Below are 23,022 nucleotides of genomic sequence, written 5' to 3'. Positions count from 1 at the left end.
TGTTTGTTTGTTTGTTTGTTTGTTTGTTTGTTTGTTTGTTTGTTTGTTTGTTTGTTGGGGGAGGGTTGTTACAAGCAAGAATATTGCTACGCATGGGTAATTGTTCATATGCGATGATTCATTAGACAGTAACCAAAGATAATTTTTAGCTTTTGCCTTTTAATAGTTTGCAGTGAAAAACTAACACTAAACTCACTAAACTCTAAGATCAGCTAAAAAAAAAAATACCGCAGACATTTAAAGCTGATTTTAAACAGTCCAGATGTGACAGAAGTGCAGACTTTGATCTTTAATTCAAGGGGCTTATTAAAAGTATTACAGCCGTTCATAAACATACTCCAACATTTTTCGTAGCTGAAAAAATGAAATGGACAAACATTTTTGGTTTTTAATTCTTGGATGAGAACCCTTTGCAGTCAGTGACTGACACGGATGTCACTAAATCCTCCCTTGAGGAGGTGCTCTGCCAGACCTTTACTGACCTTCAGCTGCTGCTTGTTTGTGGGTCTCTCTGCGTTCAGTTTCATCTTCAGAAACTGAAAAGCATTCTTTGTGGGTTGTGATCCAGTGACTGATTTGGCTGAAGAATATCACATTTCTTTGCCTTGCGAAACTCTTGGCTTGGTTTTTCAGTATGCTTTGAGTCGTTATAGATGTTTACTTGGATCCTTACTGCCAAGTCTAATGTGGCTTTATTGTTCTTGAGTGTAACCAGTGGTTTGTGCTCTTGATGGTAGACTTTGACAATGGCACACCTACCTCCTCAAGAGACAGCCTGACTTGGTCAGATGTTGGGAAGTTGTTTATCTTAACCATGGAAATAATTCTGTCAGCATCCACTTTAGTTCTCGTCTGAGGTCTTTCAGGCCTTTTGATGTTGTTGAGTTTAAGAAGGTATCAGATTGTTGATACATTGTTTATTATAGATGGGGGGTTTAAGCCTAATGATGGCCTTCTTCAGTCTTTATGTTTAAAATTACAATAAAAGCTATATAATATAGATTCAACACTTTGAGTCAGCTTCAGACATTATGTCTGCTTCATTTGTCATGAAATAACAAGGGAACGGGTCTCACCTGGGGGATTGAGTATAAAAAACAGTTCATGCAAAAGAAAAAGAAAAAATTAAACCCCTTGAATTAAAGCTGAGAGTCTGCTCTTCAAATATGCTGATCTTTTGATTTAAAATTTACTGTGATTGTGTAGAGAGGAAAAACTGTACACATCTCATCTTCATCCTACAAACTATGCACCTGACTCTTTTAAGACCAAACTTTAGTACATAAACTTTTTTTGTTCAAATTAAATCCTAAAATGTCACAGTATGAATAATATTGATGCATCACCTGGTGGATCTGTTAATACAATGGAAACAGACAATGACAGTGTCAACAAAAGTTCTTGTGACCATAAATTACCAGTTTAAATAGAAGTCTGATGAGGTTCAGTTCATCGGTTTTATTATAACTATTCGTAAGTAATAGCCCAAATATTTCATCACCTCAATACCAGAACTCAAACTAAAGAGGCAGCTGTAAAGGAGCCGTGAGACCTGTGCTTCTCTTGTAAGTCAGGTGTGAAACAATGAGCTCATCCCGTCACGGGTCGACTTCTCACCTCTCCAGTTTCAGGTGTGATGTGCGTTTGTTGTGAAGGTTGTTCTTCGCCATGGCCAATAAGGAATCCTGTTTCAGCCCAGACTCTGACACCTTCGATAGCAGATCAGTTACCTGTAACAAGATCAGGTGTTGCTGTATCGTTAACTGATCTAAATTTGCACCTAAAAGCGTACGAGGGCCAGGAAAACTAGCCACGATAAAAGCCTGTAAAACTTTATGGGCATGTTTCTGCAAACTCACATTCTACTGTAAGTAGCTTTTGGGGAAGCCCAGAGGAGACGTTACGGGAAGAACAGCATTTAAGATTTAAGAACTTTCATAACGGTACATCGTGCAAATGGCTCCACAGAGCATCATCTGCCTTGCTGAGCCATAAATAAATAAAAACTTTGGCACTTTATGGAGGTACATCATGTGTTATCATGCACTGGGGGCTCCAGAGCACCAGATTATAATTATTTATCAAAGTAAGAGCACACAAGAGGTAATTATTACAAGGCTTTGCCATTTCCATGTCCTTCCCCCGCAGGTGTGTTGATGGTGATGGGCTGCATGATTTACCCAGATGGTTGGGACTCTCCAGAGGTGAAGAGGATGTGCGGCCAGAGGACAGATAAGTACACGCTGGGAAACTGTACGGTGCGCTGGGCCTACATCCTGGCCATCATCAGCATTCTGGACGCCATACTCCTGGCATTGCTGTCCTTCACGCTCGGCAACCGGCAGGACAAACTTCTGCCAGATGACTTTGAGCTGGATGGAGCAGGTGAGGGCTGTGGGGTGGTATGCAGACTGAATGCTGGGTATAGATACAAATATTTTAATGTGTCATAGCTGGCATAGCACAAGTATAATGTGTGACATATAAAACAGCCACATTCCTTTCAGACTGGCTTGCTGCAAGGTCCTGCTGTTGTGCATGCCTGCTCTCTGTTAAGGCTTGAGCCATCATTAGAAAAAATTGCTTCACCTTAAGAAACGTATCCAAGATTGGAGATTTTTCTGCAGTTTTTTATATACAGTCGTGTGAAAAAGAAAGTTACCACAGGACTCTTTGCAGGCCCGTGAAAAACTAAGTACACCCCATGTTTCAGTATCTTGTAGAAGCACCTTTAGCAGAATTACTTGAAGTTGTTGTTTTCAGTTTGACTATATGAGTCTCTCATGTGTCTGTGGAGGAATTTTGACCCACTCTTGTTTACGAAAATTGCACTTCAGTTCATTGCAGCCATTTAATTGTACACAGATCTCAAGAAATCCCACCACAGTATTTGAGTCAGGTTGAGGTCCGGACTTTCTGGGCTTTCAGTTTGCCATTACAGCTGTTTTCTTGTAGATTTGCTGCTGTGCTTGGGATTCTTGTCATGTTGAATGACCCATTTTCAGCCAAGCTTCAGCTGTCAGACAGATCCACCACCGTGCTTTACAGTTGGTATGAGGTGTTTGTGCAGACATGCCATGTTTGGGTTTTTATGAACCACCAATATGTCTGTGAAGGTTCTCAGTCATCCAGGTCATCGTAGTCAAAGGAGCTTGGAAAGAAAAGCGTCTGGACTTCTTTAAGTTGCTTGAAGACGTTTCACCTCTCATCCGAGAAGCTTCTTCAGTTCTAAGGTCACCACCAAATATCTTCACTTTGGTCTAATCTGTGGACAGGACATTGTGCCAGACGTCTTGAGATTAGTTCAGATGCAACTTTTCAAAGCTAAGTTGTGCTGCCATGTTCTTTTTAGAGAGCACAGGCTTGCTTCTAACGATCCTTTCTTAATTGTACTGTCATGAACTTTAACATTTAGCTTGCTAACTTAGGCCTGTAGAATCTGAGATATAGCTCTTGGGATTACTTGTAGTTTCTCTGAGCAGTGCATGTAGGTCACACCATCACACTGGTCTTGTAACCCTTCACACATTGATGGGTAGCAACAATTCCTTGTAGATATCTTTTCTCTTTGTTAAACACCCAGTTGCTCCAAATCTGCAAACTGCTACAGCTTCTTTTATAGAGGCACTTACTCAGTTATTCAAGTTGGCCTTCAACAAATTTGTAATTAGGTTAAAAAGTTTTATCCATAAACTTTGTCAAATGAGCAGTTTTACAGTTATTTGTTGCCATAATTTGCCCAGTGTCCCAGTGGCTGAAGTCCATTAAATCTTTTTCTTGTTAAATCTGCTCCCTTTAGGGCTTACCGACAGAAAATCATTTTCCTCCATCTCGCCTGATCCCTAGCTTTCTTCTCTGTTACACCAACTCTCTCCATATCCTCCTCTGCGCTCTTCCCCTTTACCTCCTGCCTGGTAGATCCATGTTCAACATCCTGTGTCCAACATATCCAGTCCCTTCTCTGCACATGGTCAAACCATTTCAGCCCTGGTGTCCACAAACATGTTTTCTTTTGTTTCTCTTTTACAGAAAACCCTTGATTGAATCCACAGACCTTCAGAGCCAGTGTAAAATACCATGATGCACTTTGGGTTTTCACCTGTCTGGTCGTCTAATGTTTACTGTGGTTTTGATTAATAAGATTTTGTGCTTCCTTATTTTACTATATTTCACCATACCCAATAAACAAGCCCACCAAAATCATGTATTGTATGAAGATCTGTTTTATTGTATGGTGTGTTGTACAGCTTTGTAAGTCGACAACTCACACAGAGTTTATGTTCTTGAATCTGACACCAATGTAAGTTTTTGTTTTTCCCCCCATAGGTTTCGACAGATAACATAGGTTACTTGGATATGATCTTTTTGGGACACCATGACATAATATCAGATCTCACCATTTCTATGGTAAAAACAGTGACATTGAACAGTTGACCACACATACAACTGATCTCAAACACACCTTCCATACGCTTTATTAAAACACAGCTACCCAGCTAAACAATTTTAGCTAAGATATAAGATTTGTTAAAAACTGTACATAACTGTAATATACATCAAGGCAAACTCTTTGGTACAGATATATACAGTTTATTTTCACTTTTTTTTTTTCTCCTTAAGATTGGGCTTCTTAACATGTTGTCTTGTTGAAACCTTTAAAATACTATATACCTGAATTGTAATAGGTGGATGAGAATACCAGCCTCCCATGAAAATGAAAGATCCCTATTATAATTAGCTAAGGATACTAAATACCAGGTGACAACGGAATCGATATGGCTAAACATGACCTACTTTAATCAAACAGTGACCCTGCCTGAAGAAATGCATGAAATGAAAGTTACCCAAAGTCAGTGTACATGTCAGCCCAGTGTGAAACTTCCTAAAACCTTCATTACAAATACAAAATGTATTTCAAATGTTGAATGAGATTTGTTTTGTTTTTTGTTTTGTTTTGTTTTTTTAAGTCACTACTGAAAAGATGTGGGAAAAGAGTTTTAGGGAACAAAAATGACCAATAACGGCTACATATCCTTGGTTTGTTCAGGTTTTAGTGCAGGAGTGTAACAAACAAGGATGAGTCACTAGCAGTACAATGACAGACTTCCTTAGAAGGGTGAACGGAGCACAGCAGTTTGAACCAACATGAGCACAAAGTAATAAAAAAAAAATCCACTGGATTCCTGACATCACACTGAGAACCAACTAATTCAAAGCAAATGTACACAGAAGCATTAGCTCAAAAACAAGAACAAATTCAAAACATCTAACCAAAAAAAAAGAAGAAAAATAAATATCCATCTGATATGCCCAAACTGGAAAGTGATCTGTTGCAGTCTCTGGAGGAGGTGGGAGGGAAGGGAGGTTCGATAGCTGGAGGTGTCCACTAGAGGGCGAGCCAGGGGTGGCGCAAGCACTCTGCGGCCGTGGCTCTTTTCTCTGGAATAAGCTCCAGCATGGGAAGAAGGAAGTCAGTGAAGCACTCTGCTTCTTCACGGGGCCACTCGTATTTGTCGATCAGCACCTCCAGCAGTCCCCACGGCTTCAACTTAGTGATGTGTTTCAAATCACCTGCGGACAGACAGCACTGCATCAGAACCACACCACTACAGAGTACAACAACTTCCCCATTTTAAACTTCACTTCAAGGGCAGTCATGTCTGCATAACTCCACATACAGTCTTAACAAATGACACTGATTAAATAGTTACCTTGTAATTGCCTTTTAAAGAAGGCCTGTTCTTTTGAACTAATATCCACTGGAGACATTTTTACATGTATTCAAATGTATTCAAATGTATGAATAAGCAGCAATTGGGATTCAAGTAGGGAATATTCCAAAGCACAGTCAGTAACTCTCACTCGAATCTTGACAGTAAAGCTTCCGTTTTACCTTTCTTGGTGAAAAAATCCTTGGAATATTTGCCGGACATTATGAGTTTGCGTGGGACACTCCCCAGCAGCTCAATGATCAGTGCTATATGGTCTATACAGCAGACAGTTGCAAGAAAAAAGACAGACAAGACAAACAGATTCATCAGACAGTGGACCCAGTCACAGGCCCACTCTGGGTGTGTGGGTGGAGGGCAGAGGGAGAGAGAGGCCTGGGTGACGTCACACACACCAGCCTCACTGTTGGCAGAGGACGAGGTGTAAAACCAGAAGTTAGAAAGTTATAAAACAGAGCAGGGAGGTTCATTAACCTTTAGCTCTTTTTTATTGTTCAGTTTGGGGTTTTTCCACTAAAGTTTTTCAGAACAAAAATAATTCCCACCACAAATTCACCCTGCAACTACATTGACAAGACAGGCCCAGATAATGAAAATCATGTTTTTGTACTTCGTGTTAATTATTCATCAACTTTGCTGTCATTTCATCCGTAACTGTAACAGAGGTCTTAACATTTGCAGTAACCTTGGTACATATCAACAAAACAACTCCCACTCAGGGACCTTAAAAGGTTTACATCAAGACTGTCAGTTAATCCCTTATAGACATCCTTAATTAAAGCCATCTTACATTAATTATCATATTTCTGTAAACGTGTACTTTGAGCACATTAAGACTTTATATTCTGACATAAATACACTGACGTATAAAAGTAAAGGGTTCTTGCCTTTTTTGCCTCCTGTGATTGGTTTCATTAAATGATTAAATTACATTTATAAAAAGACTGTTGTTGCGCAGTGGACTCCATGCAGAGGAAAAAGGTCATTCTGAATCTCCTCAGCAGGGACCAATACAGCATCAAGCACCTAGCCAAAATGTCTAAAGGCAGTGTACAAGGCTCTGCCAGGCAGTCTTTGGCAGAACACTTGAATCGTGATCAGTGGTTCAAAGAGGCTGGCATTTATTGGTTTCTTGCTTTGATGACGGGCCTGCACAAAACCATTTGATTGTGCTGACTGAAGTTAACCTCCTCCCTTGACCCTCCTTGTCCACCTTTCCCAGAGTGAGCCAAAGACAGAGGTGCTGGCGTACCTCTCTTGGTGAAGTATTCCTGTGAGTATTTTCCACTCAGAGCATAGTGTCGGGGGATTTTACCGAGCAACTCAATCATGAGAGCAAGATGGTCTGGAAATGAGGCACAGAGGAGAAGAGGAGGAGGAAGATGGAAAGTCACAGGGAGTTTGGAGAGGAGATGGCAAACAGTCAAGTGGAACAATGTATTAGGAACAAAGGATGATGATGATGATGACAGCCTAGTGTTACAAGTAGCACATGTATCAACAGCCTATATTAACCTACTGAAAACATCTGAACACATGGAGCTCATTCACTGTTGTATTTCAGAAAAATGACAACTATAAAGCAAGATGGGAAGTCTGCATTAAAGCACAGCCCTCAAAGCTATACAGTAAAACATAAAAAGCAGACTGATGCAAGTTTACTAAAAGTCTAATAAAACGTTAAACACAAAGCATTTATAGAACAGTAAGCCATGGTTTATGCAGGTGAAAAAGCTGCAGGATGTTCCAGTAAAGTCAAAGTTGAAGGACAGCACAAAGCAGACATGCCAGAGCAGAATCAAGTTAATATGGAAACTTTGAGCTAAGCAGCGAGCCAAAATTCCATTTTCACCTTATGTTTCAATTAGGGCTGTTCGATATAACGATATATATCGGATGACGATATAAAAACGTCTATCGTTTCATTTTCCGCTATCGTTTGTTTCGTGGTGTCGCAAAATAAACTGTTTACGGCAATATTTTTCAACGTTTTGATGGTCACTGTAGTGGCTATATTAATTTCTTAAAGTTCTCTCTTTCTCTTATATTTTATATAACCACACTACGGACGGACAAGCGCCTGTTTTAATGCGTTGTGGTTAGCAACAACGATGGTAACAGCATCGCGTGTCCGCTCGTTTATGTTCCACATAAACCTTCCACAATAAAGCTCAAGATCCTGTTGAGACTTTTCAAAATAAACTGAATCACGTGAAAGAGCAGATTTTTTACGGATGAGAATTTAAAAAAAAAAGAGCTGCCAGGTGCTAAAAAATAAACCTTAGACTCAAACGTTAGAACAGGCTTTTCCCCGCAGCACGCCGTGTAATAAATATTCACAAAGAAAACGGCGGCCTTTACAACTTATGTCTAAAAATGTATCGTTTCATGCATCGGTTAAAACACTCGACTCCAGCTACATGACGTGCAGCTGGAAACACTTCACGCAGGTCGAGCTGCCCGAGATTCACAGAGTTTACAGAAAATGTTACATTTTTGTGATTTATATCGTTATCGGATGATAGAATTCTTATATCGGGATATGAGATTTTGGTCATATCGTACAGCCCTAGTTTCAATTAAAACTTGAGGTGAAAATGGATTAAACATAAAGTATGAGTAACCAGGAGGTGAGGAAAAGGTGAGAAGAGAATTGAAGAGATGGCCCCATCTCCAGTGCGGTAAAGAAGTGGCTCAAGTTGCTAGATAGGAAATACACACAGGAATGCTCATACTTTTCATACTTTACAATTCTTCTTCTGAATTCGAAGCCATTAATGGAGCACCTCATTAACATGTTAACACTGTGCAAAGTGCACTGTAACTGGAGCTCCAGTGAAGGTGAGGACTTGCATGCATATTGGACATTTTAAATAATTCAACAGTTCAACACTGATAACAGAAGATTTAACAACACTATGGTGCTTTTAACAGTAGCAGTAATACTAAACAGAAGTCCCACTCACTAGTGAAACACATTTCAATACATCTACTAAATCGAGCTCTGAGAATTAATGATCTACAGTTAAAACTTGTACTTTAAAAACAGAATGTACAGGAAGACCAGACAATACCTTCATCTCTGGAATAATCTTCCCCAGAATGTGGTTCAAACAAGTAGTCCCCTGTGGCAAGCTCAAATGCCTGAGGACAATACAAACACAGGGAGGGGGAAAAAACAAAAAGAACAGTATGAAGCCATCTGTCCAAATCTCAATAAATCCCTCCCACCACTGACTAGACTCTCATTACACTTCTTGAGTCTTTAAGATACAATGAGGGGGTTTTTTTCCCCTTCAGATAATTTTTTTTTGTTCTATTCAGTTTTTGGGGGGAGTTTAAGCACCTTTTGGCTCTATATAAATAGTTTGATGCAGAGAAAATTTCTCACCATACAGGCTGTGCTCCAAATATCAGCTGGTGTGCTGTATCCAGAACCAATAAGTACTTCTAGAGACCGGTACTGTCGTGTCTGGATGTCTTCAGTAAAGTGCTTGTGCTGAGAGGAAAAAAGACAAATACGAAAACAACAACGTATATCAAGTAGGTTTCATCATGTGTAGCGATAACATACTGAAAAACAGAAATATTTTACATGAGAATAAAAAAATTTTGAAATTATAAATGGACTCTATGCTCTATTTGAAATCTGGATCACACTCCCATCTGGTAAATGATTTCTCATTTTAAAACCATAAAAAGCAGGAATACCGAAACATTACTTTCAGTAGCTAGATGACACTCGATGTCTCCCTGGCTGTACCGTTTCATCACTTATGAGGAAATCCCTTTGGTCATTAGCAGGCTACTCACCACCCAGCAGGCATTTCCCAAATCTGCAATCTTGACCTTGATCTTGTCTGCATTGAGTGGCTCAAGTGGGTTAACTAGCAGGGATCCTGCTGTCAGCTTACCTTTATAAAGCACAGAGAGAAGCAGCGACATTGAATAAAACAATGGGATAAACACTGAATAAATGATAAGTATAATCATAAGTAGTTCAAAGTTCACATGGTTTTTGTTAAATTTCCAAAGCAGCTCAGCTACAGCAAACAGCTTCTAAAAACCTAAACCAATCGATTTCGGTTCACTGACCATTTCGTGCATCTTCCTGGTTACTATAGTGACAGTTGGACCCATCCTCACCATCTTCTTCTAAAATGCCTTGTTCCAGCTCTCCGTCCTCCAGCCCAGCAGAAAAGCGTTTCTCAGTAACTCCACGGCTACGAGCCCCAGTTCCTTTAGTCTCTGTGTACACATCATTGAAATCTGTAGACTCAACACCGTTGTAAATGGAGTGGAGAGGAGACTCCACGTGTTGATCCTCTGGAGAGGCACACTGTTCTGTGCACTCTGCATTGCCATTATGTTGGTCTTCATCGCTATGCTGGAAGTCACTCTCCTCCACATGGCCATTACAGTTCATTTCAGACAGTTCCTCTGGTCCCACCCTCATGTGATCTGCATTCAAAGTGCTCCCTGAAAGTAGCAGAAAATGTATTTTCAGTTGATTCATATCAGATTTTTTGGCTGCTTTGCAAATTTTGCAGAACACATTACTTCTCTGATGTTAGCGTCTTACCATCTGTTTCCTTGTTTCCTATCTCCGCAAAAGACACCTGTCTGAGAGGCGCACAGGCTCGTCCCTTTTCAGTCTGTGGGTCGTCTTCATCTTCATCATCCTCTCGTATCTCTGTGGTCTTTTCCATTTCCTCAAGGTCCAAGATGCACTTCTCCAGCAGCTCCGCCTGCCGCTTCTGCTTCTTTTTTAACTTCTTCTTCTTGTTCTTGGACATTTTTACTGTCTGTCAAAGACAAAAACAAAGGAAAGGTTTGCACATTTGTAGGACTGATTTAAAAGTAAACTAAAAAAACAAAACCAAACCTAAAAACATGAGGCTAATATCTAAGCAGAGAGTAAAAAACAAAAAACAAAAAAACAAGTCTTGTACCTGTTTTGGAACTGGTGCTGTGCTTACTGTAAAGAGAACATGAGATAAGTAAAAACCTGTACTAAACCTATGAATGCAGATATAAAAGTGAGTGTGCATGCACATCTCATACTCGCTGAACCAGAGGGAGGAGGCGCCCCAGCCTTCTGCCACTCTGTGGCTTCAGCTGCAAGCCTCCGTACGTAAGGCTCATCTACGCTCATCAGGATGTTCTCCGGCTTGATGTCTGTGTGGATAATATGACACTTTGTGTGCAGGTAGTCCAGACCTTGGAGAACCTTAAAAAAATAAATAAAATAAAAAAACATACATTAATGGAAAATGGTTATCTGATTGTGTAGATCAAATTAACCAATCACACCGACTTGGACACAAAACCTTTACCAACTAAACTTAAGGAAACTTTAAAAAGAAAAACATATTGCATCAATTTTCAGGTTTTTCTTTTCTTGGAAACAAATATACTAACTTTGCACAACTCAGAGTTCATAAATAATCCTTATTAATCACATTTGGCTTTGCTGCAGTCCGTCAGTTTATCCTCTCTGAAACACACTATTTTAGCTCTTCTCTCTTTAAAGCAAAGGAGCCAAGACTAGGAAAAAAAAAAATCTTAAAAAGAATCCCTAGGGCAGTCTGAAGCCAGAGCGTTTGGTTTGTAGTTAATACACAATGATACTATCATTATTTTAGCCTTGGTGCTGCTTATTGAAAATCCATCCATGTAACAAACACAGCATATAACAGAACATAAAGAAAGCATAAAAGGGTCCCTTTAAGAGAACACAAAAGCTTAACAATCTAAGAAAGTTTTAATAAAAGAAACATTTGCTGTTTTTCAAAGGACATCGAATAAAAAGCTGTGGAATAAACAACACTAATCCACAGATGAGCTGTGCAATTAACTGCTGAATTAGTCATTTGTTTAACCATGAAAAAAAAAAAAGCCCCCTCAGTTTTGCCTCACTCCCCATCTGTTTTGTTAAGCAGCTTACTGAGCCTTAATGATGAGTCATAGGCATTCAAAAGGTGTGCCTGTGGGTCTCACTTTACCTGTCGTATGATGCTCTTCACACAAGCCAGGGGCAGTCCTTGGTAGTTTGATTTTATTATCCATTTCAATAAGTGATGTCCTAACACCTCAAACACCATGCAGACGTCTGAAGATTGGAGCAGTTAAGATGGCAAAGTAATAGCGGTAAAGCAAAACTGAAAACAAACAAAGGAAAAAACAACTGCCTAAATGAGGAGTGGCATTGCTTGTGCTGAAGAAAGGACACGTAGATGTGCAACCCATACGCTTTTGTTAGAGCCTCTCGTGTTACAGCTACAGCAATCCCTCAGGCATTCAGGGGATCTTACCCAACTAAAGTGTTGTGATGGGGGTGGAGGTCTGTTTGGGACACATAAGATTCCATTTGTCACACCCTCACCTGTTGTTTACTTTCTTACTTGCGTACGTTTTGGGGACTTTCCCCCTCCCAGCAGGAGGTAATTTGACAAATCAAATGTGACTAATAATAAAAACCAGGAAACATCTGTTATATCTGGCTGTGAAGGATACGAGTTCCATTGACGCCAGAGATCTTGAAGTCATCTAGAAGCTGGACTACCATCTCTCGGTTGGGATCATTCGTGTCAGAGTTTCTTACCTACAGACAAAAAAAGAAAAAGAAAAAAAAAGAGAAGAAAATATATATATATTTTGTTGTGGGATCCACACACATCATTTACATGTAAAACTGTGTGAACATGCGTGCTGGAAGACATGCAAGCCGAGTACATGAATAATGTGTAAAAGCTGTAGTGTAAGCAATGCCCTGCTGTCCTTGCACCACGTTGCTGTACACTCTGATGCATCTCCAGATATCCCCACAACTAATTAGTGAACACTTCCTGCGCTTACTGATTACATATTTCATCAAAACCTACTGCATGCAATTAAATCTGATACTCACAGATCTGAGCAGTTTTATCTCATCCAGTGCTGTTTCTGTGTAGTGCTCCGCGCTCTTCACCACCTTCATTGCAACAAACCTCTTTACCCTGCAACCACAGAATGTAATGTTCACTAATAGGAAGCAAAGTAAACAGTCTCTGAGCCAGCTGCTGCTGCATCTGGAATCCAATGTCAAGTCTCAAAAACAAAACATGAATTACAAATATGCAGTAAAGTTTTTCTCATACTGAATATCCCAGGCGAGCCACACGGTGGAGAAGTGTCCCCAGCCGAGCTTCCGAATTACATGGTATTTTCCATTATAAAGGTCTCCTACTTTCACATGGTGGTAGCCACCTAAAAGATAAGAAATTCAAGCTGCTTAGATAAATAAAGAGGTGAGCATGTATGCATGCATGTATACAGAACAGCCAGTGCATTTACATTCACTGTAATAACAGGTCACAACTAACCAAAGCGACACCATTTATTGAAACAGTCAAATCAAATATTGATTTATCTGTTTAAACTAAGGTGCAAATCGCTAATACTCTTTTCTTTTTTTTCTTGTGGGGAAAAAACCAACCAACCAAAAAAAACTTGAATCAAATACAGTGCAATATAGTGTGCCTTTGAATGCTAAAAGTAAAGAGGAACCCACCTTTGCAGTAGTCATTGGGGTCCTCCTGCTCTTCATCATCAGAGCCAAGGATCTCTTCAGGTTCCTCAGGTTCCTGAGGGGAGGCTTCAGCCTGAGGATGCTGTCGAGCTCTGGGATTGGCTGGCTGCCTGATGGGACAACAACAATTATGAAAGACGTCGATGGAACAGAGCTCTGATGCATTTACCGTCCATTTATCAAATATTAGCTCAACAATAAGGCGTGCCCAGGATGAGAGGATTTTATTACAGGACATGCGGGTGAGACTAACTGAACAAGACTGCAGCTCATTGATAACCGATGAGTTCGACTCTTCTACATAGCAGGAAAGAATCAAAGCTCAACCTTTTACTTCCAAAAACACTGCAGAAATGGTGAACAGCTGTACAGTTTAACTTAAACAGATGCATTACAAAGCAGTGGGAACGTTCTCCTGCCTCTCCTGGGATCTGACCTTAATTGGCTGAAAAAGTAAGTGGCATTAACTAGCTAGCATTAGCAACTGAGTAATTCACTCTAACACTAATACTTTACTGAACAACATAATCATGTTAGCCAAGCACCAACATAGAGTGTGCCTGCTCTGGATGATCAGTCACAGTGATGGACATAGATGTTTCAAAATCACCTCCTGTATAAACGGCTAACTAGAGACAGGAAGAACTTCCTCATCAGCCAAGTTTTTTGTTGCATAAACATAACCCATATAACACAGCATTTATTAAAAAAGCCTCTCACACAAAATAATCAAACATGACAAGAACCACTCGTTCTTAAACAAACGACACCAGGGCTGATCGCAAAAAATAAATAATTGGTGCACATCTGGCGTATGTATAAAGCTACAAATAGACAACTGTTTTATAAATCTATCATAAAGGAGGGTTATAACTGTAAGCATCCACAGTCACATTTCAATCACTGTGAAAATGTGAAATGTCAACCACAAATAAAACTTTACTCCAGGGTAATATGTCATCTTTCATTGCAGACTTCAATTAACCCACAACTACCTCTTTAAAAAAATAAAAATAAAGAATGCATATGTGTAATATGAAGAAACTATGAATTAACTTGGGTTGAGGTGAGGACTCCTCATGAGGTAACATGGACCTTGCTTTGTGCGCTGATGTTGGAATAGGAAGGAATCCCCAAACGGTTCCCACAAAGCTGGAAACATAACATTGTCTTGGTATGCTGAAGCATTAATAACCGTTTTCCCACTTGTACCTACTTGGGCCGGCTCAACACAGTTTTTAGAGTTTTCCATTAGGTGGTAGTACCATGGTAATAGGCAATTTTAGTACCTACTAATTTTTGAAACGTGGCAACGAGGAAAATGGAAAGAAAAGAGAAAAAAAAAACAAAAAACCCCAACAACTCCCACTGTGGTCCCTCGAGATTGGCAAAAAGTTGTACTCCGAGCAACAGGTCTATGCTTCTCCATTGTTGTGGTGATCATGACGCATACAAATACTCCACGCATGTTAAGCGGTAACTTATTGTAATTGAAAATGACCGAAACAGAGTCAAATCATGCAGGTACTAGTGAAAAGGGGCTAGAAGAGTTCCTTTCACTGAAACTAAATAGCAGAGCACAAGTTTTGAAAAAACAACGTCACACCATAGTTCCTTCCCCAACTTTATACTTGGCACAATGCAGTCAGATAAGTTCTGTTTCTCTGGCTATTACCAAACCCAGACTCATCCATCAGATTACCAGACAGAGAGAACAGCATGAGTCTTCACTCCAAAAAACTCCACTCCTCTAGAGTTGTATCTGATGCGCTGGACTGTACTTGGTGACATGAGCCTTGGAAGCAACTGCTCGCTCCTGGAAACCCAGTCCATGACGCTCTCTGTAAACTCTTCTTGAGCTAATCTGAAGGCCACGTGAAGTTTGGAGGTCCGTAGCGAGTGACTCTGCAGAAAGTTGGTGACCTGTGTACTATGCACCTCCGCATCTGGTGACCCTGCTCTGTAAATTTATGTGGCCTACCACTTAGTGGCAAACTTGGTGTTGTTCCCAATCGCTTCCACTTTATTATAATACCACTAACAGTTGACTCTGGAATATTTAGTAATGAAGAAATTTCACAACTGGACTTGCTGCACAGATGGCATCCTATCATGGTACCACGCTCAGGGCTTGCAAAATCGCTAGCCTGACGTCCCGGGGCTAGCGATTTTTCTGGTCGGGCTACCAAAATCCATCTCAGCCCTGCCCGTCAGGCTGTCATAGGAAGAAAAAAAAAAAATATGTCAATGCTTTTGCATTCTTTCACAAACGTGGCTGTCAGTATGTGACATATTGAAATCGCGTTTGAATTTCCGCTTGTTTTTTTGCTTCACTTTGCGATCGCGCAGACTGTGAATAGAGAGCGGCAGCTACTGATTGGTGAGTGACGGATTAATTGCGCACCAATTCCTCTGACATCGTCTTATCACTCATTAGCTTACTATTCAAACGTGACAAGTGAAATCTCCCGCAGCAAGCTTAAACATGTGATGCAGGTTGAATGCGCAGAGAATCGTTGATCATTATGCAAGTGCCTGTGTAAAAGCAGATGGATTTACGCAGGTATTTTAGTTCTGCAGAGCCAAATAAGACAGGTGAGGGTGAAGAAGGGACAGCCAAAGAAAAGCCGACCACAAAACGGAAAAGTTATGACAAATCAGGCTATGAGGCAAAAACAAAAGTGCAGCTTTTTTTGGTTTCATGGACAAAAGAATTTCTGTGGCTGGAATATGACGAGCTAAATAACAATGTTCTGACGGGTGTGTCTTGAGTTTCCCTCGATTTCCTAGTTGACAAGCACCTTTGTTACTGGGACCAGTAATTTTAAGAAAGACCCCATTAGAACCCATGAGAAATGCAAGAAATGCATTATTGCTCAGTCTGCAGTATCTTTCCCAGAACAAACGCCAATTGCAAAAAAACTACTAAAAATAAACCAAGCACAACAAGAAGTCCAGAAGAAACGCAGAAGAAAAAGCTGTTTAGAACAGCGCGATGTTGCAAAGCGTGAACTACCTTTGGCAAAATTTAGCAGCCTTTGCAAACAAAGCAAATGGCCTAGATCTTGGTTCCACTTACCTCTTACCTGTGACTTCAGTGGAAATGTCAGATTCAGGATCTGACACAGACTGATCCATGTTCTACACAGTTCATAGAAATTTCCGTTCAATTAGGGCCAAATATTTGAGTTGATGATTGTATTTTTTTTTACAGTTGTTGTAATTTGTGTTTTAACAATTTTTTAAGTCAATCAAAAAATTGTCCTTTTTTTTTTTTCCCAGGCTACTTAAATTTATTTTGGGCTACCAAAAACTGAAGAGTGTCTGCCCGAAGGGCTACCAGAGATTTTGAAATTTTGCGAGCCCTGACGCTGGATTTCACCGAGTTCCTGAGAGCGAGCCACTGTTTCACAAATTTTTATAGACAGTCTGCAGGTGCCTTATTTTATACATCTATGGACATGACTGGAACACCAGAATTCAGTGGCAGAGTGAGTATTTTTGGCATGTAATGTTTTGGCATATGACCATAAATAAATAAAACAGTTTTGAAGTATTACAGTAGTTTGACAGTTACTTAACCAAACATAAACCCACATTAAAGGCAAATATTTGCAAGGCAAAACAATAGAGCAGTAGCAGATAAAAGTCCATTAAAGTCATAGCAGGCTGTTAATTTGGATCATGTCCCCTTGAAATTAAACCACAAGTTTCAGTGTAATTGCCTCCAGTTTGTTGCTTTGACCTTGTTATCAGTAAAGAAAGATTAATGAGCGACTGTTCCAACCAAGTTTAATTAGTTTTAACAAAATAGCAAGGTGTGTCTAAAACTTTGTTTCAAACAAATCTTGCAGCTATCTAAGTAATATTTAACTATTAAAATATTCACAAACGGTTATTATATTAATAAAAACGGCTAAATGTGTAACCGAGCGCTGGCAGTGACAAACTGCAAGCAGAAAATGGAAGCAAATACCATCTAAATCGCTGTCAACGATATATATATATTTTTTTCAACTGGATTTGAACATCTGCTTTTAACCATAGTTTAAACCAAAACAAGAAGTTGGCCTGTCAAAACAACCCTACCACAATAATACCACACTGACACGCTTTCTGCCAAGGAATATCACACAACCAAATTAAAGAAGGCATTTAAAGAAACGCATGCTGCACTCAGCTTACTTTACTGCAGGCCTAATGTGTGCGTGTGTGTATCCGCATTATGAAAGACAACATCAACCTTGCTGAATCAGACTGAATACTGAGAAGTTTCCAGAATAAGGGGACAGAAAACTGTGGCTACATTACGAGCAGAAGTACAAGCCTGCAAACAAATTATGTTCCAAAATTACTAAGTGAGTTATACGGTCATTGTGTCAAGCAGTCAGACAAATGAAACGTCTGTGCATATTACATTTTTCAAATATAAATCGCTGTGTGCAGACTTTCATTTTGACTAAAACTCCAGTGACAGATTGATCAAACCCAACATAATGGAAAACAGGACAACCAATTCTTTTCTAAATGCATATTTGAAACATATTTCTGTATATATTTTTTCCATGGCTCTGCAAGCCCTAAATAACAGAACATATTCTTTCCATGTTTATATGGAACCACATACATTCTGGCTTTGCCAGTAATTCAGTTCCTAATATTTACTTGAAAGCCAAACAGCCTGATGTTACTTCCTCCACAGAGCAGATTAAGCCTGCTCATCTCTACTGGAGCCAAGAGAGCAGAGATCACATTCAACTAAATTCCTACAACTGGGCTGCAGTGTTTCACAAATGAGCTGCTGGTTTTCTACATAATCCTGCAACCTACTTCTTTGTGCCTGACATGGTCAGCTGAAGCGGTGCATGTTTGTCCAAGGATGACAAAATAAACTGATTCAAATAATTACTTGGTATGAATCTTGACTTTCTAATCAAGCTTTGAATCTGAAACGCATTCATTATATTTTAAATCATAAAGCTGGTAAAAACAAGGCAGTAATTTAATACTGATTATCTGTACAGTTCTCGTGTTGTCTGCTTTAACATTTACACTGCTGCATTATTAACACATTTTAAAACATTTTTTGCATCTTGAGAGGTAAATGCATGGCTTTTCAAATTCACTTCAAAATGCAAATAAATACATCGTCTAAATTACATACTCACTCATGCATTTTCATTCACAGAGAGAGAAAGCAGATGAAGCATATTTGAATGCAGAGCCAGTCTCAGTTAGTCATCCTTTCATTATAAAAAGCTTTAATATTAGGTGTGTGCACCTTGTTTTAATGGGCCTCATCCTTTTGGGTGTGAGGACAAATGTCTGATGCACATTTTCCTTCAGACTCACAGCACTTCAAAACATTAACCAGTCCACTCCATTATATCCTCTGAGGTTGTTTTGTTCGTCTATACATGCAGTGCCCATTGTGCTAGGATTACTGCAGAATGCAGCTGCTCTGCTTTAAGTTGCATTTAGTTTCTTGGTATCACATGATTCTTACGGCTAATAAAACATTCAAGTATGAGCCATGAAGATAATGCTGTCAGGAGGAGAGTATCCTCAATGGTGCTGTTTTCAGTTAAACACCATGCTTCGGTGGGCTGATGTGGGCTTCTTCATTCTCTTGTTTTAAATATAGCACTGGCTGTTATGCAACGCTCTGGAGGATGCCACTGGTGCAGGCATGATTAGTAGATTGTTGGGCACACCAAAACAATCGGTACTGGAGATCAACGCTTGACAGCCCTATTTACAGCAACTAATCATTCAGAAATATTTTCAGGTGATCACAGCGTTTAAGTATTATATTCCTGGTATGGCTTACAGAGCACCCAAAACTTGTGCTTTTTGTTTTTTTTTACTAAAGCACTGTAGAGCAAAAAGAAAAAGCTGTGGCGTGTGCAGACCAAAACAAAGTTTAAGTGCAAACAAGCAGTCAAAGGCCTTTCTAACAGCTTCTCCAATGTCAGAACAGCAGCAAATACACCAAAGTGCAACAAACAACCTGCTTTGATTGAGTACAGCTGACAAAATACTTGTTCATGTGCGGGTGTCCTGAAAAACGGGACACACATAAGAGGGAATGACATTTAAATGGAGCAGTGACTCACTTTTTGTTGGTTTTCTTTGCTTTCACCCTTTTCTTCCTCGCCTGGAGTGCCAGCACTGCAACAACAACAAAAAAGAATAGAAAAACCATTGTCTGTTTGCCTTCTTGATTTCCAGCTGACACTCACGACAAAACAAACGAAGCCATCTGAAATAAACAATTACCTCACTCCAACGTTCATATGCACCGTGTTGGGTCATGTTTGCACCTAACAGTATCTAAAATCAGTGTCAGTGCATGTGTCGGTTTGCCAGAACCCATCCAACGTTAAGTTACATCACTGAGCTTCCCACCTAGGCAACGCTCGTCTCAAACACGGTAATGTGGCGTGAAGTGATTTCAGCCACTACAGCGGCTAATTATGGACTCATACATGAATGCACGGTTACCGTGGCCGGTGTTACGGGCTGTGTTTAAAATGGAAGGAGCTGGAGAGCTAAATGTATCGAGCTAATCCTGACATGTCCTATTGAAGCTAAAGCTAACGTCTAGAGGGCTAGCGCTCCAGCTCAGTGCGCGACAGACGCGTTCAATTAAACCGCGTATCACAATGTATGCTGCTCGGCGAAAAATAATGTTTTTATATTTGTCACTGCACGACAACATCGACTGTTACGGCAAACCGCACACACAATGTGTTACACCAGTCACACAGCGTGCAACGTGTCGCGTGAAGATTTACCTTTCCTCTCCATGTCGGCTGGATCCGTAGCTTAGCAGTTAGCTACACAGCCAGTGATCGAATGTTCCACGCATGCGCACTGGCTTGCTATGTCGAAGGGAAGCTTCTCTGGTGACGTCTCTGCCCGTGTATCAAACCGTTTTTATGGATTTTAGGGCAAACTGCCTTATAAAGAAGTATTTAAAGCAGCCTCACTGGTAGCCGTGCAGCTCAGGAATTTAACCTTTTATTTACCTTTCGTGCATGTTTTAACTAAGGCAGCAGTGTAGGTAGGTGGGTTAAATGAACGGCATGATTGGTGACGTGATTCAGTGGTTTGTGCCCAGATTGGGATTAATATTAAAGTGTTGGTAACCTTTGTTATACTGGATGCTGATAGCAGTACAGAACAAGCTGACTGCATGGTTTGGTAAAAGGCAGACTGTAATTTACATAGCTGGACACTTGATAGAATTGGCAGGCTCAAATTAATAGCTTCTATATTAGTGTTACCAAATATTTTACACTGATAACGAAGTGCAATATTTTTTATCATGTATTTTTTTTCGGACATTACAACATCAACAAAGGTTTAACGTATAAAGAAAATCAATGTTTAATTTACAAGCAAAGTGCAAGATTATGCAACTGAAATTGTCACACTGCAAAAAAAAGTGAAAAATATAATTTAGTTATTTATTTTAAATGTACTGGGGGAATGCATATTTGATAAATTCATATTAGGTTTTAGGGACATAATACAGAGCAAGCCATAATTCTACCAGCACGGTGGTGGGCAAGTGGTGATTTGGGTTTGTGTTGCATCCACAGCACATGGATACCTTGCAGTCATTGAGGTGACCATGAATTTGTGTGTGTGTGTGTGTGTGTGTGTATATACTAGAGATAAATGTGAGGCTGTCTGTCTGACAGCCAAAGTTTGCCTCATGCAATACTAGACTGATCTCAAGCATAGCAGCAAATCTACAAAAGAATGGCTTATGTTGTTGCAATGGTCCAGCCCTAACTGATATGCTGTGCTGGGTCCGTAAAAGGGCTGTGCGTAAATTAATACCCACAAACCTCAACGAACTGACGCAAATTCCTCCTCAATGATGTGAGAGGCTGGTAATCACACAGAAAACTATTACTTCAATTTACTGCTAAAGGTGATTCCACAAGTCCATGAATCATGGTAAGGCATCATAGTTAGAGATAAGTGATTGGCTTGGAAATAAGGATAAAAAATTAAAAACAAAACAATCTCTTAGAAATAAGTCTTTATTTTGTTAAACAAAGGACTTAAAGCAGTAGTTACTCTGCAAAATTGAAAATAGCTCAAGGGATCCTTTGATTGCTTATAAATACCAGCTCCACAAAGTATAAATACAAATCCCTCCTTTTACACATTTAAGCTGCATTTTTATTAAAAGCTATGGCACGACACTTGAATTCATATAAACCAACAACACACTAGCGAACACACACAATGTCTTGACGTACATGCTAACAGTGATTGCTTCAGAACATGTGTGAAATTTTAAAAAACATGGAACATATATATTTACACAATTTGAGCAAAGCATGTACTATGCAGATTTCTCTTCATATTTATGGGCCTTGGTGAAAAAAATAATAATAAAACCCTACATAGGAAAAGGCTCAGATTTCATCTAACTAAATTAATCAAATTGAACAGTAAAATGTGAGAAATCTAGTTGGTGAGCATTAAAGTTCAGTGACTGCACAAAGAAGGCACATTGTCCCAATTGTCAAACACCTAAAAAAACAGAAATGTACGTCTGTCACAGAAATTCAAGAATTGGGGGCAACTGCTTGGAAGTGGTTCACTAGCAAACTCCTTTTTCAACTAACAGAAAAATGCTCATCCATAAATTAATCAAAAAACAAAAACTAGCACAGCAATAGGTCAAAGTGTTTCAGCATCTCAGCGTCACAGTGAGGAGTCGAAATAAAGTCTAAATATTAAATAGAAAACTATTTTAGTTGTTGGCGAGAAGGGACGTTTTCCAGCAACTGACCAACATTAAGTCATTTATAAATAAGAATAACAACTTTTTCTGGTTATGTTTTCTCAATAGACTAATAAGGGCTGGTGTGTGTCTGAGACTTTAAAGCATAAGTTATGTAGTCAAAAGCTTGAGTTGAACTGGTGCCGCGTCTCATTACTCTGTGTCATCCTCATCATCAAAGCTAGGTGGCTGGAAACTGCACACCTCCTCAAAGGTTAATCCTGCAAAAAAGGAGAAGATGATTTGTTTCTTTACCGAGGAATACATCAGCATGCTGTCAGTTTTAGCACGAGAAGACGTACGTTTCCACTCATCGATCTGCAGCTCCCGGCTCTCGAAGCTCTGGTCGTAAGGCTCTGCTTCAGGCTCGTCGTCTGGATCGTGGTATTGACCGAAGTAGGGGTGGGCCAGAGCTTCAGCTGCCGTTATCCTCTTATCCGTATCCAGAACCAGCATTCTCTCCAGAAGATCCACAGCTTAAAAACGCATCCGCATGTAAACATGACTGAATCACACTCAATCCCATTGTTTCTTTATGTAAACTTTGTAAATCATAGGGAAAAACCAGGTTCTCTTTGGCATTACCGAGTGGGTTGGCGCCAATAAATACATCAGCAAAGCTCCTCTTGGGCATGTGTGGCAAGGAGCTGATGTAGTTTCTGGCCTGTGAAGACACATCAACAGAGTAAACCAAACATGAGTTCCTACCAACAGCAACATGTCGTGACACATTATTTCATTTAACTTTTTCCAACCTGTTCGGCTTTTCGATCTATCCACATCTGTGCTGCGTTTCCTGATGAGTGCAGTTTACAGTCAACAAGTTCCTCTTGTGATAATTAGAGCATCTTTAAAACTAGATTTATGAAGAATTATTATTGAGGAACTTGAGCTTGTATTATGTATTGCTACAG

General features: G+C 39.8%; 3 protein-coding genes across 5 annotated transcripts in view; 1 reads left to right on the top strand and 2 right to left on the bottom strand.

The window, feature by feature from the left end:
- Window positions 1–4,052, top strand: part of lhfpl5b (LHFPL tetraspan subfamily member 5b) — a 4,734-nt gene extending 682 nt beyond the window's left edge. The window contains exons 2-3 of the mRNA XM_005732690.1: window positions 2,149–2,385; window positions 4,030–4,052. Of these exons, the coding sequence (XP_005732747.1) occupies window positions 2,149–2,385; window positions 4,030–4,040 (248 nt within the window). The 3' untranslated portion in view covers window positions 4,041–4,052. The remainder of the gene's footprint in view (window positions 1–2,148; window positions 2,386–4,029) is intronic.
- Window positions 4,053–4,205: 153 nt separating this feature from the next.
- On the bottom strand, window positions 4,206–20,293 carry srpk1a (SRSF protein kinase 1a). Of its 3 annotated transcripts, none has more exons than XM_005732668.2 (16): window positions 20,097–20,293; window positions 19,416–19,470; window positions 13,282–13,409; window positions 12,869–12,977; window positions 12,640–12,727; window positions 12,246–12,333; window positions 11,735–11,841; window positions 10,794–10,959; window positions 10,682–10,707; window positions 10,312–10,534; window positions 9,825–10,208; window positions 9,543–9,643; window positions 9,121–9,228; window positions 8,804–8,873; window positions 6,982–7,074; window positions 4,206–5,571 (listed from the first exon to the last, which is right to left on the bottom strand). In XM_005732668.2, the coding sequence occupies exons 1-16, from the start codon at window positions 20,107–20,109 to the stop codon at window positions 5,387–5,389; spliced, it is 1,944 nt and encodes a 647-aa protein (XP_005732725.1). In that variant the 5' UTR covers window positions 20,110–20,293; the 3' UTR covers window positions 4,206–5,386. The 3 variants fall into 3 exon arrangements, with proteins under 3 accessions (XP_005732725.1, XP_005732726.1, XP_005732727.1); XM_005732669.2 differs by lacking the exon at window positions 6,982–7,074 and adding an exon at window positions 5,894–5,986; XM_005732670.2 differs by having other exon boundaries at window positions 9,876–10,208.
- A 1,047-nt stretch (window positions 20,294–21,340) lies between these two features.
- The window catches only part of mapk14a (mitogen-activated protein kinase 14a), a 14,890-nt gene continuing 13,208 nt past the window's right edge, over window positions 21,341–23,022 (bottom strand). Inside the window, exons 7-9 of the mRNA XM_005732689.1 lie at window positions 22,694–22,772; window positions 22,411–22,584; window positions 21,341–22,329 (exon numbers count right to left, since the gene is read on the bottom strand). Of these exons, the coding sequence (XP_005732746.1) occupies window positions 22,262–22,329; window positions 22,411–22,584; window positions 22,694–22,772 (321 nt within the window). The 3' untranslated portion in view covers window positions 21,341–22,261. The remainder of the gene's footprint in view (window positions 22,330–22,410; window positions 22,585–22,693; window positions 22,773–23,022) is intronic.

The sequence above is a fragment of the Pundamilia nyererei genome, unplaced genomic scaffold (genome assembly GCF_000239375.1).
Source record: "Pundamilia nyererei isolate P.nyererei 1_Seehausen unplaced genomic scaffold, PunNye1.0 scaffold00047, whole genome shotgun sequence".
In the NCBI taxonomy this organism is placed as follows: Eukaryota; Metazoa; Chordata; class Actinopteri; order Cichliformes; family Cichlidae; genus Pundamilia; species Pundamilia nyererei.
The sequence above is the reverse complement of the archived record's forward strand: the minus strand, read 5'-3'. Positions and strand labels throughout refer to the sequence as shown.

Excerpts from the sequence above, each read along its gene's own strand:
- srpk1a (XM_005732668.2), bottom strand. Across the intron at positions 12,334-12,639 it reads AGATAAAACTGCTCAGATCT|GTAAGAAACTCTGACACGAA; the intron begins GTGAGTATCAGA and ends TTTTGTCTGTAG. Across the intron at positions 9,644-9,824 it reads CCAGGAAGATGCACGAAATG|GTAAGCTGACAGCAGGATCC; the intron begins GTCAGTGAACCG and ends TGCTTTATAAAG.